The sequence below is a fragment of the Anguilla rostrata genome, chromosome 4 (genome assembly GCF_018555375.3).
Source record: "Anguilla rostrata isolate EN2019 chromosome 4, ASM1855537v3, whole genome shotgun sequence".
Classification (NCBI taxonomy): Eukaryota; Metazoa; Chordata; class Actinopteri; order Anguilliformes; family Anguillidae; genus Anguilla; species Anguilla rostrata.
This window is the reverse complement of record NC_057936.1, coordinates 51476237-51490949: the sequence shown is the minus strand read 5'-3', so window position 1 is coordinate 51490949 and position 14713 is coordinate 51476237. Positions and strand designations below refer to the sequence as shown.

Below are 14713 nucleotides of genomic sequence, written 5' to 3'. Positions count from 1 at the left end.
ACCTGGCTGCCGTTTGCAGTGTGAGAGAGGGACTGACAGATTCTGTGTGCTTTCTGCAAAGGGAAATGAAAAAAAAACAAAGAACTCAGAGACTATCTGGATACTCTCCTCGTGTGTTCCTCCCCAGTGAAGTGGAAACTGCAGTGCTAAGTCTTCATTAGCATGCTGGTGGGCTCCGCATACAGTTCTACTTAAGGATGTCAGTTTTACTGTTATTGTCATTCTGAGACCTGACATCAGTTCTGCACCAGCTCTCTGTCATGGCCAGCATCCAAATTCACCTGACATTTTATTGGTACTCTTCATAAACCTTTGGATGTAGAGTACTGAACAAGGTCTAAGCATATTTCTGGAAGAATAAAGCCAGTAAATAGGTACACTTCTTCAATAATACATAAGTTCAAAGTTTTGATATTCAGCAATAATTACTTGTATACAATATGTATGCTTTGAGTTAGCCAGACTGGAACAGGACATATGCAGATGTTTTAAATATGTCAGGGTACTGGCAGTCAACTGCTTGGTACTTCAGAGAAACTTAAAAAGAAAAGTCAAAATAATATTGAGTTTATGTGTACCTACTGCTCAGACAGTAAGAGTAAGTAACACAAGCCAGTTTGGGAAGGTAGTGTTGCACATAAATTAGAATCAGTGACCATATATATGTATTACAGCCATCAGAGAGTTGTGCCATATTTGCTACACTGAATCTATCTAACAGGCAAGAAATCAGAGCCAATGCCATGATTATACTGTGGCAGGATGGCCCATGAAAATAACTACAATCATTATCAGGGAAAGGAAGTACATGTACAATTTCTTGAGACCTGAATCCAAACTGAATCTGTAAGCATGCTCAGTGGTTTATGAAATTACTTTAAAATTCCACTTGTCTCACCCAGGTGTCTGTCTTTGTCAATCTCAAATGGATACATCTTACAATTTATATTTGTCAACAGGATGCAAACTCCTCCAAACCTGCTAAACTCCAAGATCAAGGAGTCTGATGGCCTCCTAGCGTTGGTATGGCGCTGGACCTGGGCCCACAGAATGTCTGCAGAAGAACTGCGAAGTCTGTCCAATAGATCAAAACATTTATGGAATTATACTTCTCCAGGATTTTCACATAGTTTTCTCCTCGAGAGTATTTCAAGCTGTGAAAGGGCTATATGCTGCTGAGGCAAATGTCAGCTCTGGTACAGAGGTTGACAGTTTCAAAAATGCCAAACAGAAGGCCTCCAAACTAAACCCAGAAACCTATGCAGCAGTTTTTTTTTTTTTGTTTGTTTTTTGTTTTTGTAGACACAGATCTGCATGGCCAACTTTTTTTTAACATTAAATTGTTTTAATGTAATGCTATGTTCCTGTTTTGTTCATATGCTACACAATGTCTAGGAAGTCATTTTAAATTAGCTTGTATATGAACCAAAATACCAAACAGTGGGGTGACACTTTTGGTTTCTTGATTGATCATATTATATATACAGAAAAGTGGAAAGGCCCCGGAGGTCCTCACTTAAGAAAGGATGATTTGTTTCTGATTATTTATGGAGTATGCATTGATCTAAATATGGATCTGTAATAATGCTTACTATGTTAAACGGATATGTGCGGTCACCCTTGTCATACATCACCACACAGCTGGAGATATAAGGAAGCAAAAGTTTATCTTTATTTAACAATATAAAAAACAACTGGTAACATCAGAAGCACATTTCAATTAAAAAAAAAAATCATAAATACAAAAGAAATATTCAAAAGCAAACATTCAGTGCGATTAAAGTTGAGTTACTATTCATTCAATTCTGCATTTATACAAAAAAGTGTTATACTAGTATGGTCAAAAAAAATGTAATATTTACAACTGTTTTCCAAAATATATGCAGTTTCTCAGTCAATCAGCAGGCCCATACCTTAGGGTTAACATCTTCAAAATAGAAACCAGTTTGAATTGTATTTGAATTTTGACCAAATGCCTTTGACTATTCTCTAGCTATAACACAATGCTTCACATGAGATTCAATTCCATAAAAGGCACTCAGAAGATTAATAATTTACATGGTATGTATTTTATGAACTTAAAGCCTTTTATGTCTTTTCAGCTTTTTAGACAATTGTAGGTCTAAAAATGTATTCATTTTACCTTAGAGAACCACATAATACATTTTACCTGTCCAACTAATGGACAAATATTTATTAGAAACTACATTATTTTTTGAACAACTTCAACAATCTTGAGCAATTTCTACACGTAAGTGTACCCATTTGCTCAAATATGCTTAAAACTAAATCAGAAATTTTTAATGGAATAATTTATGGATAATATACTGTATAAGGATAATCATGCTAAAGATATACGATTAAAATCTGTACAAACAAAACTAATTTCCTTGTATTCTGGAAATCTTTTTTTTTTAATTTAAATAAGGTGCAAAAGGGCACTGTATGTTCTCTGTTCACTAAAATCTCGTCAAAGTTAGAACATCAGCTGAGTGGCCATTTCCTTACCTGACAACCTCTACCACCTCTTTTAAAATGCTTTACTTGTCTCAGGTAATTCAACCAAGTGCAGAAATGTTTATCCGCTAACTTTAAATAAGAACATGTTATATATAAAGTTTAGAGATAATATAAAGTTGTCATAAGTTACTGAACAGTACAAAACACAAAAACATTGTATATATAATGAATAACATTTTCTCACAGTTGCATAAATACCTTGAAATGCATATAACTAGGTAGATTCCGACTGCTTCCCTTACCTCTCTTTTATCTGGCGATAACTGTCAAATTGAATTTATTGTTTTCAGATTTTACACATAATTTGAGCAATATTTAAGGCCCTACACATTTAGGAATAGTTATAATAACACTGAAATAGAGCAGCCTTTAATTCCTAAATGGAGAGTACAGTAAGGAGAACAGCCTCACACACTGGTATGTAATGATTACTCTTCCTGATGTAAGCTTATATTTTTAACAATGTACTGTAGGAAAACTTCATGTCCCAGCCTACCCTCGTACTGACACTGACTGTGTCTGCCAAGATAAAGTTTATGGTGAGGACAAACAGCAACCTCAGGAGCTTAGGCTCCATTTTAGCACCCATACTATGGATAAGCACAGTAACTGATCAGAATTGGCAGCCATCATTTGAAAGAATTACTTAAGAAGTCAAATTTACAAAATGCATTTAGATTAGAAGTATGGTTAATGTTGCACCAATACAGCAGTCCTGAACACAAAACTAGTTGTTTCATATAAGACAACTGTTTCATATCATCAGCACCATTTTCAGAATGACACATTCTAAATTTGTTTTCAACAAGGTAAATCCTTTCTCCCCCAATCAACACAATGCAACCTAAAGATAAACCACAGATTATTGCATACACCTAATATCAATAACTCATTGTATGTACACGTGCAGCAACGTAGAATTATATTACTGTCATCAAAACAGCATTTGCTGCCTTTCAAAGTGTGGTCGTATTTTAAATATTCCCATATATACAAAATATAGTGATATAGGAATGATGTGCAAATCTTTTGAAAAATGTCTTTCTGGTGGGGTGCTAGCTTGTGCATTGTGCACTGTGTTTATTTGAACCAGTGCAGGTAGTTTGAGTTCACAGCAGGAAAGCACATGTTGTTGCTGCATGAGCCACCATAGCTTGGAGGACACGCTGAACATGGAACACCTACTTTGTAAGGCGCCTCTCCAATCCAGTTCCCCCTGAAAACAGATTTTTAAAAGGAAACTATTACATAAAAATGGAAAATGGAACATCATGCTGCATTCAACCAGATCCCTTAATAGTTGACTTTTATAGAACACTTTAAATAATATTAGACTTATATTAGACAGTTAATTAAAACGTTTAAAGACAGTCTACCTCTGTCCAAGTCAAGTCAATGATGACTCCACTGGCCATTACGCGTACTGTATAAGTAGAGTTGGCGCTTCTGTTTCCTGGTCAAATTATCCATCTGCTTCTATTTGCTTGCCATCTACTTTAACTGGCTACAACAATGTGGACAGTTGAGTGGATGTGATTCATTGTTGCTGTATAAGCTTTAAAGCACTACAGACATGTGTGAACCACAAACCATGTGACGAAGGGCTTGTACTCAATCAACTCACAAGGTATTTTCTCCCTCTCAAATAGGGATTAAGTTAAGGACTTAAGCATGTGTGCAAATTTGTTCATAATGAATGTGTACTTGGGATACATTGATTCTGGGCCAAAGTCTTGTTTTACCTCCTGACAGGATATCATTAAGTGTGGCATAATAAACCCCTAATATTTTAATGTGCCAATGCACTGTAGGTGGGGCAGGCAGGTAGCCACAATGTAGAGCATCACTATGGGATCTGGACCAGTTTCCTACATAGCTGTATTTTAAACTTCTAGCTTTGGTCAATCTGCAAACATTAAAGTTTATATTTAAAGCAAAGGAATTTTGAGTGCAATACTATACACACAATTATCTTAGTGCCACTGGCTAAATCTTAGTATATGCTGATAAAAATCTGGCATTAACTCATATTTGGCCATGAGCCAATTAGTCAATCAGATATTATTTTATATTGCGCATAGCATGAAACCACGTGGGAATAAGAAAAAAAGAATTTGAAGACACAGTTTGGTAGGCCATACCAACGTTGTCTAAAGTAAGTAGGCAGATGGAAGTATTTATGACGAACAATAACAAAATCTTTACTTGAGGGAGGCCCAGGAGGGATTAGTTCACAGTAGAAACATTCAATTACACTTTAGGTTACATTACTGGAAATAAATATGAATATACTCACTTTGGTGAATAATTGCACACTAGGTATGTTGCTCTCTTCCAAACAGCTCCCCATACATTCATATTATGACACGTGTGCACAGCGCATCCAACTCTATTTGATGTGGCCCACACCATCTGTAATAAACAAAGGGCACAGTCATCTGTAGGCTTGGTTGTCTCACAGCATGTTGAATATGGCCAGAGAGAAAGGTTACCACCGCTTGTGGTCATTACTTACTTGTGTGTAATGAGTGCACATGGCTCCATAGCACTTGAGGGGGCATCTGGGGTTGCAGTCACGAGGATATGGGAAAACATAATCCTTGACTTCATCATACCAAGGCTTCACCAGCTGAAGAATGGATCGATAACTGGAAGCATGGAAATTATTGGGGGGTTATCACCATCATTTTTTTTTTTTTTTTAGCTGGCCATCTCAGAGAGAACTACAGCCCGATCCAATCTCATCACAATGCTCTATGCTGTTCTGTACGGTAGCTCAGATTTGGAGGCAAGAAGTTGGGGGTTACAGGTACTGTAGGTTTCAAATTTCCCTGTGATTTTGCTTACATGTTTAAACATGATTTAACACATGCACATCTACAGATATGTGAGTTTGGTGAGTGAAATAAACTTGGGAATACGTGTTAAATGTGTCTACATACCGTCCGGTTCTGACAGAGAGGTTCTGACCAAGGAATCTCAGAAGATACTGAGGTCCATGTTCCCAGAGACATGCTGAGGCCCAAGACTCAGCAGATTTAGCAAGATTTTCATCCCAAACCTGAATGAGTCAAGAGCATGAGACACTGTTTACATCTGAAGCAGTAAATACATGTTAAATACATTAAGTCCCATAAACTCTGTGCAGTAAATTACCAATACAAAGCATTCTGGAAAAGGGGAAAATGCTTATTGTAATTTTTACTTCTTCTGAGAATTATTTTGTTCTGAGATGCTATAACAAGGACACACACTGACACATCCAGCAAAAACAAACATACAAATACAGTGAGGCACTTCAAAAATGGTGGTTGTGCACTAGCATCTGAGACATCAAGTAGGAAAGTGTGTTGTTAGTACTTCCCCCTGTGAGATTGTGCAGTAAATGCAAGAGTCCACTTGTGAGATAATAGGTACACAAGCTGATATTCATCTCACCAGACCACATAATTTGCTTTGTATCAAGTAAACAATCTGTGCTCTTCTGCCAGCTATTCGTTATTATGTATTAACCTTTATTTATGCATGGCATAAAAGGCACAGAAAGGCCCTGGCCAGGATCTGAACCAGCAACATTCTTGTCAGGAGGCCACTATGCTATCCCCCACACCACGCAAATATGTTAGACCCCATCCTAAATCAGACTCTTAGCCATTTCATGAGGTGAAATGTACAAATCTGACCAGGATTTATAAAAATAGATTTTACATATAAAATGGTGTCATTTATTTGTTCACAAACATGGTACACGTGTGCAAAACAAACTTACATCCAGATATTTAAATTATCTGAAGCAAAGACTAAACAATAGGACAATTGACTGTCATTGCTTATTTATATGCAACAATCCCTGGAATTTCACTCTTTATTGCCACTGCCCGCTTTGAATAGACGTCTATTACAAGCAAAAACCCTCTCTTGACCGCGTAATTTTGGCTTCACTCTGAACTGCGCGACCTTTTGGAACGGTTCTTCTTTGGTGGTCCAGACCAATCAAATCTGCTCAACAGCTGTCGGTGTCAAATAGATTTCAAGATGCACTGTAGTGGCACATAAACATCCTGCGTTGTCTAACTGTACTATACATGCTAGTGAAATAATACTCGTGCAAAGTCACTCTTTTATACTGCTCAGTATGTGAATAAAGAGACATTCCTAGAATGCAGCCTGAGAAAAAAGAAAAAGAAAACGGAAACGCAACTGCTGGTCTGACTTGAGTTCTTTAAGGTGGAGGAATTGTATTTGGATGTCCTGCATTGCACCCACACAAAATCGCCCGCTGCATTTTCACCTTCAGACAGAATACGTTCTTACTTCAAATAATTACTATGCGGGCAACAAACTATTCGTCTGCCAAACATGGATGCATGCTAGTTTTCTCCAACATTTTGTGTTTATTTCTTTCTAACGTCTTCCTTAAAATGTACGCGTCACAGGTCTACCAAAATACACATTTTGAGATACAGAGAAACTCACCATATACTCCATGTTAGATGCCGGTGGAAAGACCCTTCCTCTTACTTTATTGTGGTAATCTAGGATTGCGATCATGTCGTTCTGTGAAATGTAACGTCTCCGTCTGGCTTTTGGGATATTCGCTGACTCGTGAAACTCGTGAAACTTCAGCGCTGAGCCAATATCTGCGAGATTGGCGGCTGATGGTGATTGAGGAACGGAGGAATTATTCACTGCCCATGCACTTGCTCCGCAGGCTATGCATAGAAGCAGCATGTCTATGTGGAAGCAGATCTCCTTCATCATTGGATTTATCTGCCTCAGCGCTGGACAGATAAATATAATCCAATTCAAGACGCTGACTGAAAAGAGAGAAAAGCAAAGACCATTAAAAAAAAAAAAAACTCAGTCAGTAGTGTGGGAATCCGACTACCAAATTGTTTAATCAAGTGTCCGTCGAATGAAGAAATTCCTCCACTCATTCGTAGTTGCGGTAGGCTAATTCAGAGTTGTATGTCTCTAATATCGCATTTATTATTATTATTATTATTATTATTATTATTATTAGATACTAATGCGTATAGCCAAATAAATGATAAGTCCCAATTACATGGGAAACTACATAGAATACACTCTTGAACACATCTTACCTTCTGAAAGAGTAGAATGGTGTACTTGCAGGGTTCTCAGACGAGTTCTTATGTTCTCCGTTACCGAGTAAGTGTGATGTTAACAGGGATGTGGCTTCTTGCTAACCCTATAGGAGATCTCAGACCACTGTTCGAGTGGCCCAGTTTATATATTGCAAGCAGCTATAGTGCGGGAAGCGCTACGTCTTTGAAGGTGTGCTAGATCCCTCCCTATCACCTGAAACAAAACATTTGGAAGCGTACTGTTTTGTTTCTTCTTCCCAGTCCTGGCAGACCTACGACTCTCTTAATCAAAACATCTGGTTTAGGTTTGCACAGCTGGACTCAGTGAAAAAGAGAATAGTCTAGTACCCCGGATTGCCGGTTTAATGTGGGTTCTTAAGTGAAGAGCTTTGCAGAGGACAATTAGTCATTGTGTGTGTGAACTTGAGGTGTGGGTATTCTTAAATGTTCAAATGGCTCCTCCAAGAATTTTTAATTAGAATAAATAAAAGTTGCCTAATAGTGCATTATAGCTAGGCTATTCCTAGACGTGACGTATTAAGCATTTTAATTGCATTATCTTCAACCCACGAGAACGTTAGAGCGGCCTAATGTACGAAACAGTTCTGTCACTTTTTTCTTAAATACTGTCGTGAAAGCTGAACATTTCCCCAAAAATGTAGACAACTATTAGGTAGCAGGCCACTGACGGGTCTAGACAATTATGAAGAAATCCATCGATCTAACAGGTGAATATCAGTTTGAAGTCAATTTTTACTTAGTTTCTCTATTCATATGTTTTAAATTATAAAGATTACACTTGCCCAGAGTTTAGATCCAATATGATTTTCGGCCAGGATTTGCCAAGCGTCATTATTTTCTTTGGCGGCTGGGGAACATTGAAGTAACATGACGCAGGAGTGATTTCCCTCCTCATTTTTTTCTGTGAACCAGTTGACATTTTCTCAAATTTCTTGGACGTGACCTGCAATGAGGTCTGTAATACTGTGTCCTTTCACATAAAATGTGAGCCAATTTGCCAGTCAGAAAATCAATTTGCCTACATTTCCTATGTTAGTGCTTTTTGTCACTTAATAATAAATTACTTGATTATAAAAGTCTATTATACACATAACCATTGTGCCTAGTGTCAAACATAATTTAATAACTTTATGCCATGTGAACTTTACAGTCAAATAAGTCCATCCAATGCTGTAATACAAATAACTCTGAATCTGAATTAATGTTTTGGTTGAAAGGTTTGAAAGGTACACAGAACATGAATGATGACCTACCTCTCTTTGTGCTGGTATGTTTTGATAAACTTTAATTACAGATCTGCTCTCTGTTGATCAGTATTGACTGAATGCTTCTGGAATCTATTTATTTGTTTATTTTTGACTTTGATATGCTTAAGGAACTTTGGTGCATAGGTTCACCTGAAGATGTAACTTTCCAATAATGTTCAGATAATGAATATTATAGCAAAATAATGACCACAAGGAACAACTGAGTGAATCAATTTGACTCCAGTAAAGTAGCTGCACAGTTTGAATTTAGTAAGTCAGCTAGCTACCAGGGTTCAATTCCAGTATTTTTCACCCTTGCTTTGACAACCCTGCCTAAAGAATTTCAAAACGCCCATATAAATGGTCTCTAAAACCTGTAACTTAACAAACCAACATAAACACAACCTGTGTTGCTCTCAGCATCTCTTATGCTTACATAATTCTGAGTCCTTGGAACAGTCCTGGGCTTGAACACAGAGGGAAACCATGATAGCAATTGTAATTCCTAGTTATTAATTTGTGCCAGGACATGGGTTGAAAAGCACTCATGTATGAGAGTGAGGAATGCAACTATAAATTGTGTGTGAAAACGTACAAATTTGTTTCCTAACTTAGTGAATAAACCACAATTTGTCAATTGTAATTATAATTACAGAAGGTAATCTTTATGTATAGACATAGGTCTATGTTGTATTTTGTAAGCCATATAACACAGGTTTCAAAACTCCAGTCCTGGAGGGCCACAGTTTTTCCTGGTTTTCAGGATGTTCTCGGAACCAAGTATTCGGGCCAGGGTGGGTTTATTTGCATTCCTTCCATTTTTTGAGTGAAATTTTAAATCAGTCTGGTCACATAATATACCATTTGAAAGTGTTAAAACTCACGGTTCAATCTCTGTACACTATTGCTAATGTTTTAGGGAGTGCAGTTACTTATTTTGTAATGTGGGGAGGCAAAACAGGTTTGGGGGGCCTCACCTCCAATGCATTTTGAAAATCTAAAGACAACACAAATCAAGGTGAAGTCGATATCCTTATCACGGTAAGCGTCCAGCAAATAGAAGGCATTGTATGTTTTAATATAAAAACCATGCTCAGTTTAACATCCATTGATTATGCATTGTTAATTTACCAATTCTCTGGACAAATTATAATCATTGTTCATTTCACTATTGCATACACTGCGACAGTACTGTGTATATATGAAATGTTACTGTCTCTGGTTTATTTACGGTATACTCTTTGAAAGAAGATCAGCCTACCTACAAGGTTCGCTGACCAGTACAGGCCAAGCAGTCCCTCAGTATAACCATTGGCACCCACCATTCGCACGCAACAACTCAACATGGACAGCATTAATTCTTCCCAATACACAATTAGCCAATGTAAAGCTATAATAGTGACACCTGAGTAGAATTTTAGCCAATGAAATGATGTTTCTAATGGTGTATATTACAGGTTGTCAGGGTTTCATAAAAGGACGTGCGTCGTTTCTCCTGCGTAAACACACCATACATTTTTTCAGTATGCATGCTAAGAACGTTATGCACTGGCAAAAAAGTTATTGTGACTTTATACAAAGATTTTTGTTTTACAACTGAATTTATTTTGCAATGCATCTAAACAGAAGACTCATCTTGGTGAATAGGGAGGACTTTGAGGAGGACACTGAAAGCAGCTTTGACTCCACAGCAGAACACATGTTCAGTGATGGACTTGATCCCATTTTATATTGGAGAGCAACTAAATGCATTCTCAAAATATTTGTATTATTATTATTCAGTATGCTTATAAATAAGGAGCAGGCCTGGTTTTATATAATACATGTCACATGAAATTGTGGAATGTTTGACATGTTGATGGTAGTGGGGTATTTAATGTGGTACGATTTGGTTTGTTACATGTAAAATGATTTACCTGAAGGTGGAGATCACAGCAAGCAAAATGTAACAATTATTTGTCTTCAGAAATCCATCTTGTCAGGAGTATTTGAAAAATGCTTCTTTCTTTGATAGCTGAGCTGGATTACTTTCGAACATAGTCACGTTGGATCTTTTATATATTTTGATAATAATATCATAGAGCTTAGCCCTGCTTCCAAAAACATAAGGAAACTTTAATATGTACATTTTCTAGTTTTCAGACAAGTCCCTGTCTGCAAGCACAGCCCCACACTTCACACCTCACCAAATCACCGCAGCCAGGTTGACCTCCTCTCTCTTTCTCAACCATGCACCCCTCCCTCGTAGAACTGCTTAAAAATTGAGGCTTTTCTTTATCTTTTAGTTAGAGTGGATGTTACAATTAGACTCAGGGTCAGGAGGAAGAAAGTAGCTCTTAGGTGTTTAACATCTGTTGCGGTGGCCATTCTGGGGTGGAAAATCTGTGGTTGCCATCCTGACAAGTCTGAACTTTACGTCTGGGCCTGGTGTTGTGTGGTGTTTGGTGCGCGTTGGAATTGACGTGTTTGTCTTACAGCTCACCTGGCATTTTTACATTTCCATCCCTGGCTTTTTGGAGTATTCAGCTGTCCTTTGGTCTTTGTACTTGGTTTTCTTGGACTATTTTTGGTAGAAACAGGCTGTGGTTTGGTATTTCCTTTCATTCATTTCTTTTGTGAGTGTGACTTTCCCATGTACATTATGTGACATTTGCTTTCTTAAGGTAGCTGGACCTTGTCTTTAGATCAGATGTGAATATAAGTTGTAACTTGATACATTACTTCATTTTAATTTATAGTTTAGAGTGCATTTGACTAGATACCAGGTACAACCACAAGCCAAAACAAACTCCCAAAGGTTACTTTTCAGAAGAGATCAGGATTATGCCTGCAGTCAAAAGGGTTCAAGAATAGTTACCAATTTATTTTGGGTATGTCGTTTTCAGGCTTGTGTTAAAAAAAAGGGGGGGGGGGGCACTACAGAAGGGGTTGAGTCATTTATTGGATAAAGAATCCAGATGCCTTGTTCTCAACCGACTGAACCCTCCCATACCCTGGGCAATACAAACACTAATTGCGCATCAATATATGGAACTACCAGCAAGACTTGGCACTCACAAGGCCCGGATTTTATCCAAGACCATGGGACTCATCCATGCAACACAGCATGCCTTGACCAAATGAGTCCTCCAGCAGCCGGGCACTATGTTTATAAAGTTGGAGGGGAAGACTTGGGAGAATGAGTTGAATAGGAGGTGAGTTTTAAAGTGAACTTTTCTATAACTGGACATCCATGACTTGTTATGGTCAAATGGCAGTTATGCCTACCTTTCCATATTGGCAATACTCCACAAGCAGTTCTTTAGATTTCATCTACTAAAATAATATGAGACTGAAATCCCGAGTATTACCAATAGAATAAAATATCAACAGTGTTAGTTTGAAGAAAGCAGAGCCCGAGAGTTGTGTGGAAAAGAATACACACTTTTTCAGCAGAATTTATTTACTTACATCAGATTGTTCCAAGTTTCCTTTATTCTCCCCCTCTGTGGCCCCTAAAAGCAAGAAAGATGCCAGTGCAGTAAGATGCTGCAGAAATCACAGATCAGGAAGTTCAGTGCTGTTCATTGCCTGCCAGACACAGCCTTAAAGTTGTGTACTCCACCCACATAATTTGGCAGGCTTCAGTATGGCTAGGAAATCCAGTTATAATGCATTAATTTGTGAATCAAGGGTGAAAATGTGAAAGCTTTAACCCAAAATATGAATGTAACCCTGGATATGTAATAATTGCATTACCCTTAATATTTTGAATTCATATACTGTTGTCTATTTTCCATAGACAAATGGAAATGAACAAATGAACTCAATGACTTATTGTTCTAGTGAACCACATACAGTTACAATGAAAAGTATAAAATATTTTTTGTTGTTTTGGCTCTGTACTTCATCACATTGGATTTAAAATAATTTAAAAATGAATGTGGGACTCTCAGCTTTAATTTGAGGGTATTAAATCCATGTTGTGTGAACCGTGTAGCAATTACATGCATAGTCCCCCCATTTTAGAGAAGCAGAATTAAGTTGAAAATTGGCTGCTCAGCTGTTTCGTGGCCAACTGCGTGTCTTTGCATCATTAGTCCATGAACTAACAAAAGGTCTAAAGTTCATTCTAGGTGTAGAATTTTCATTTGGAGTCTATTGCTGTTGTCTTTCAACATGAGGACCAAATAAGTCTTAATGCCAGTAAAGCAGGCCATCAGAGACATAGCCAAAACAGAGTAAATGGCAGTGCTCTGTTGAGGTTACATTAAGTGTTATCCAATCCTTCAATATGGTGCACGGCTATTGGTATGACATGTGACTGGATTAGATTAACATCGCTTTAAGGCAATGAGAGTTTTCACGGGCCAGATTTAATTGATTATCTGGATTGATTTGAAAATTTGTGGGAGGGTTGTAGCTGGCCCACGGGCCTTGAATTTGACACATATGCATGTAAATGTAGCGCAACCCCCACAGTGTAGCAACTAATGCTCTTTCCAAAAACTGTTGCAGGCAGCCCCCACAAGGTGGCGAATAACTGTCAACAGTGTCACCTAGGGAAGGAGGGTTTCACTTGGCAGGATTCTCTCTACCTCTAGCCTCGTTCCAGCTGAGTTCCTATAGCCTTCTCATGCCAGCTGTGTTTAAGACTTTACACACGGTGCACTGCACAGTGAAAAGGAGAACATGCAGGATGAAAATTCACAAAACAATGTCATCATCATCCACCATTTCACTGCTACTATTTACTGTTCATAAGGACTTTTTATTCACTGGTTGTTGAAATGGCAATACGTTTACAATGTCACATTTGCTTTCATTGGCCAGGAGTAAAAGAAACACTGCAACAGTACAAATGTGTATGCATTGGTTTTTAGCCAGTGTCTTTACACAGCTGTACCAGAAGCAAAGCTGTGGTCAACCTCTGGTTCTCAGAATTGTATCAGTGTAATCTGATTGCTGGGAAAATATTGTATATTTGGGAATGGGTAGGAATTAAACACGAGGAACTGGGTGTGCTTACATGGGCACATGGGGAAGGCCTTTGGAGAGATTTACAATTGAATACTTTTCAGTTCAGTAAAAAAGACAGGTGTACTAGCGTATTCTTTAAAGAGTGGAAAAGCACTTCAGCATCTCAATATCAGGTATGGGATGTTTCTATGTTTATTTTCTTTCCCCAAAGGCATTAAATGCATGAATTCTTTAACTGTTTTTTTGGTTGACCCCAAAGACAAATTTGTGAGATATTGCTTCAGACGAAAGCATATAATTTGCATGGAGCTGTTTCAACATGCACAAAATAGTAATATAAATTAAAACACTGTGCAGAACCCCAATATTGATATTAAAATAATCTAAATCTTAAACAGGCCCCAGTTCGGCCTGCTTGTGTGCTGAGAATCAGCGCTGAATGTTTTCTCTCTTAGTTGTCTGGATACCAGCACAGTTCAGTCGTTTTGTGTCAGGTCTTTCAAAACAAACTCTAAGCTTGAGGAGACTGTGTTCCTTCCTTGTAAAGTGAGAAAAACAAAGGCAAGCTTTTTAAAGCACGATCACACGTAAACACTGGATCACAAAAGTTATTTCCACTGAAACCTAGGCAGTGTGGGAGGAATTCATGTAACATCTGCAATCCAGGGGCTGGGAGAGATCAAACCAGTTACACATCTCAAGCCCAATGGCATTGGCAGGTCAGCAATGCAGTCTTGCAGAGCCTGCTATACAACGTCTGTGTCAAGCTTGTAGTCTGTATCGAGAATTACTGCCTGCCTTCACAAGGCTGTGGATGCCTGCACTGTGTGAAATATAGAGTGTTGTACACAGTAGTCA

The 14713-nt window shown here is 38.0% G+C and overlaps 1 protein-coding gene across 1 annotated transcript; it reads right to left on the bottom strand.

The window, feature by feature from the left end:
- Positions 1-1654: 1654 nt before the first annotated feature.
- pi15a (peptidase inhibitor 15a) lies at positions 1655-7927 on the bottom strand. The gene is made up of 6 exons (XM_064333117.1): positions 7626-7927; positions 6997-7337; positions 5463-5581; positions 5036-5168; positions 4817-4932; positions 1655-3736 (listed from the first exon to the last, which is right to left on the bottom strand). Exons 2-6 carry the CDS (start codon positions 7279-7281, stop codon positions 3601-3603), a joined length of 789 nt encoding a protein of 262 aa, XP_064189187.1. The 5' UTR covers positions 7282-7337; positions 7626-7927; the 3' UTR covers positions 1655-3600.
- Positions 7928-14713: the final 6786 nt, after the last annotated feature.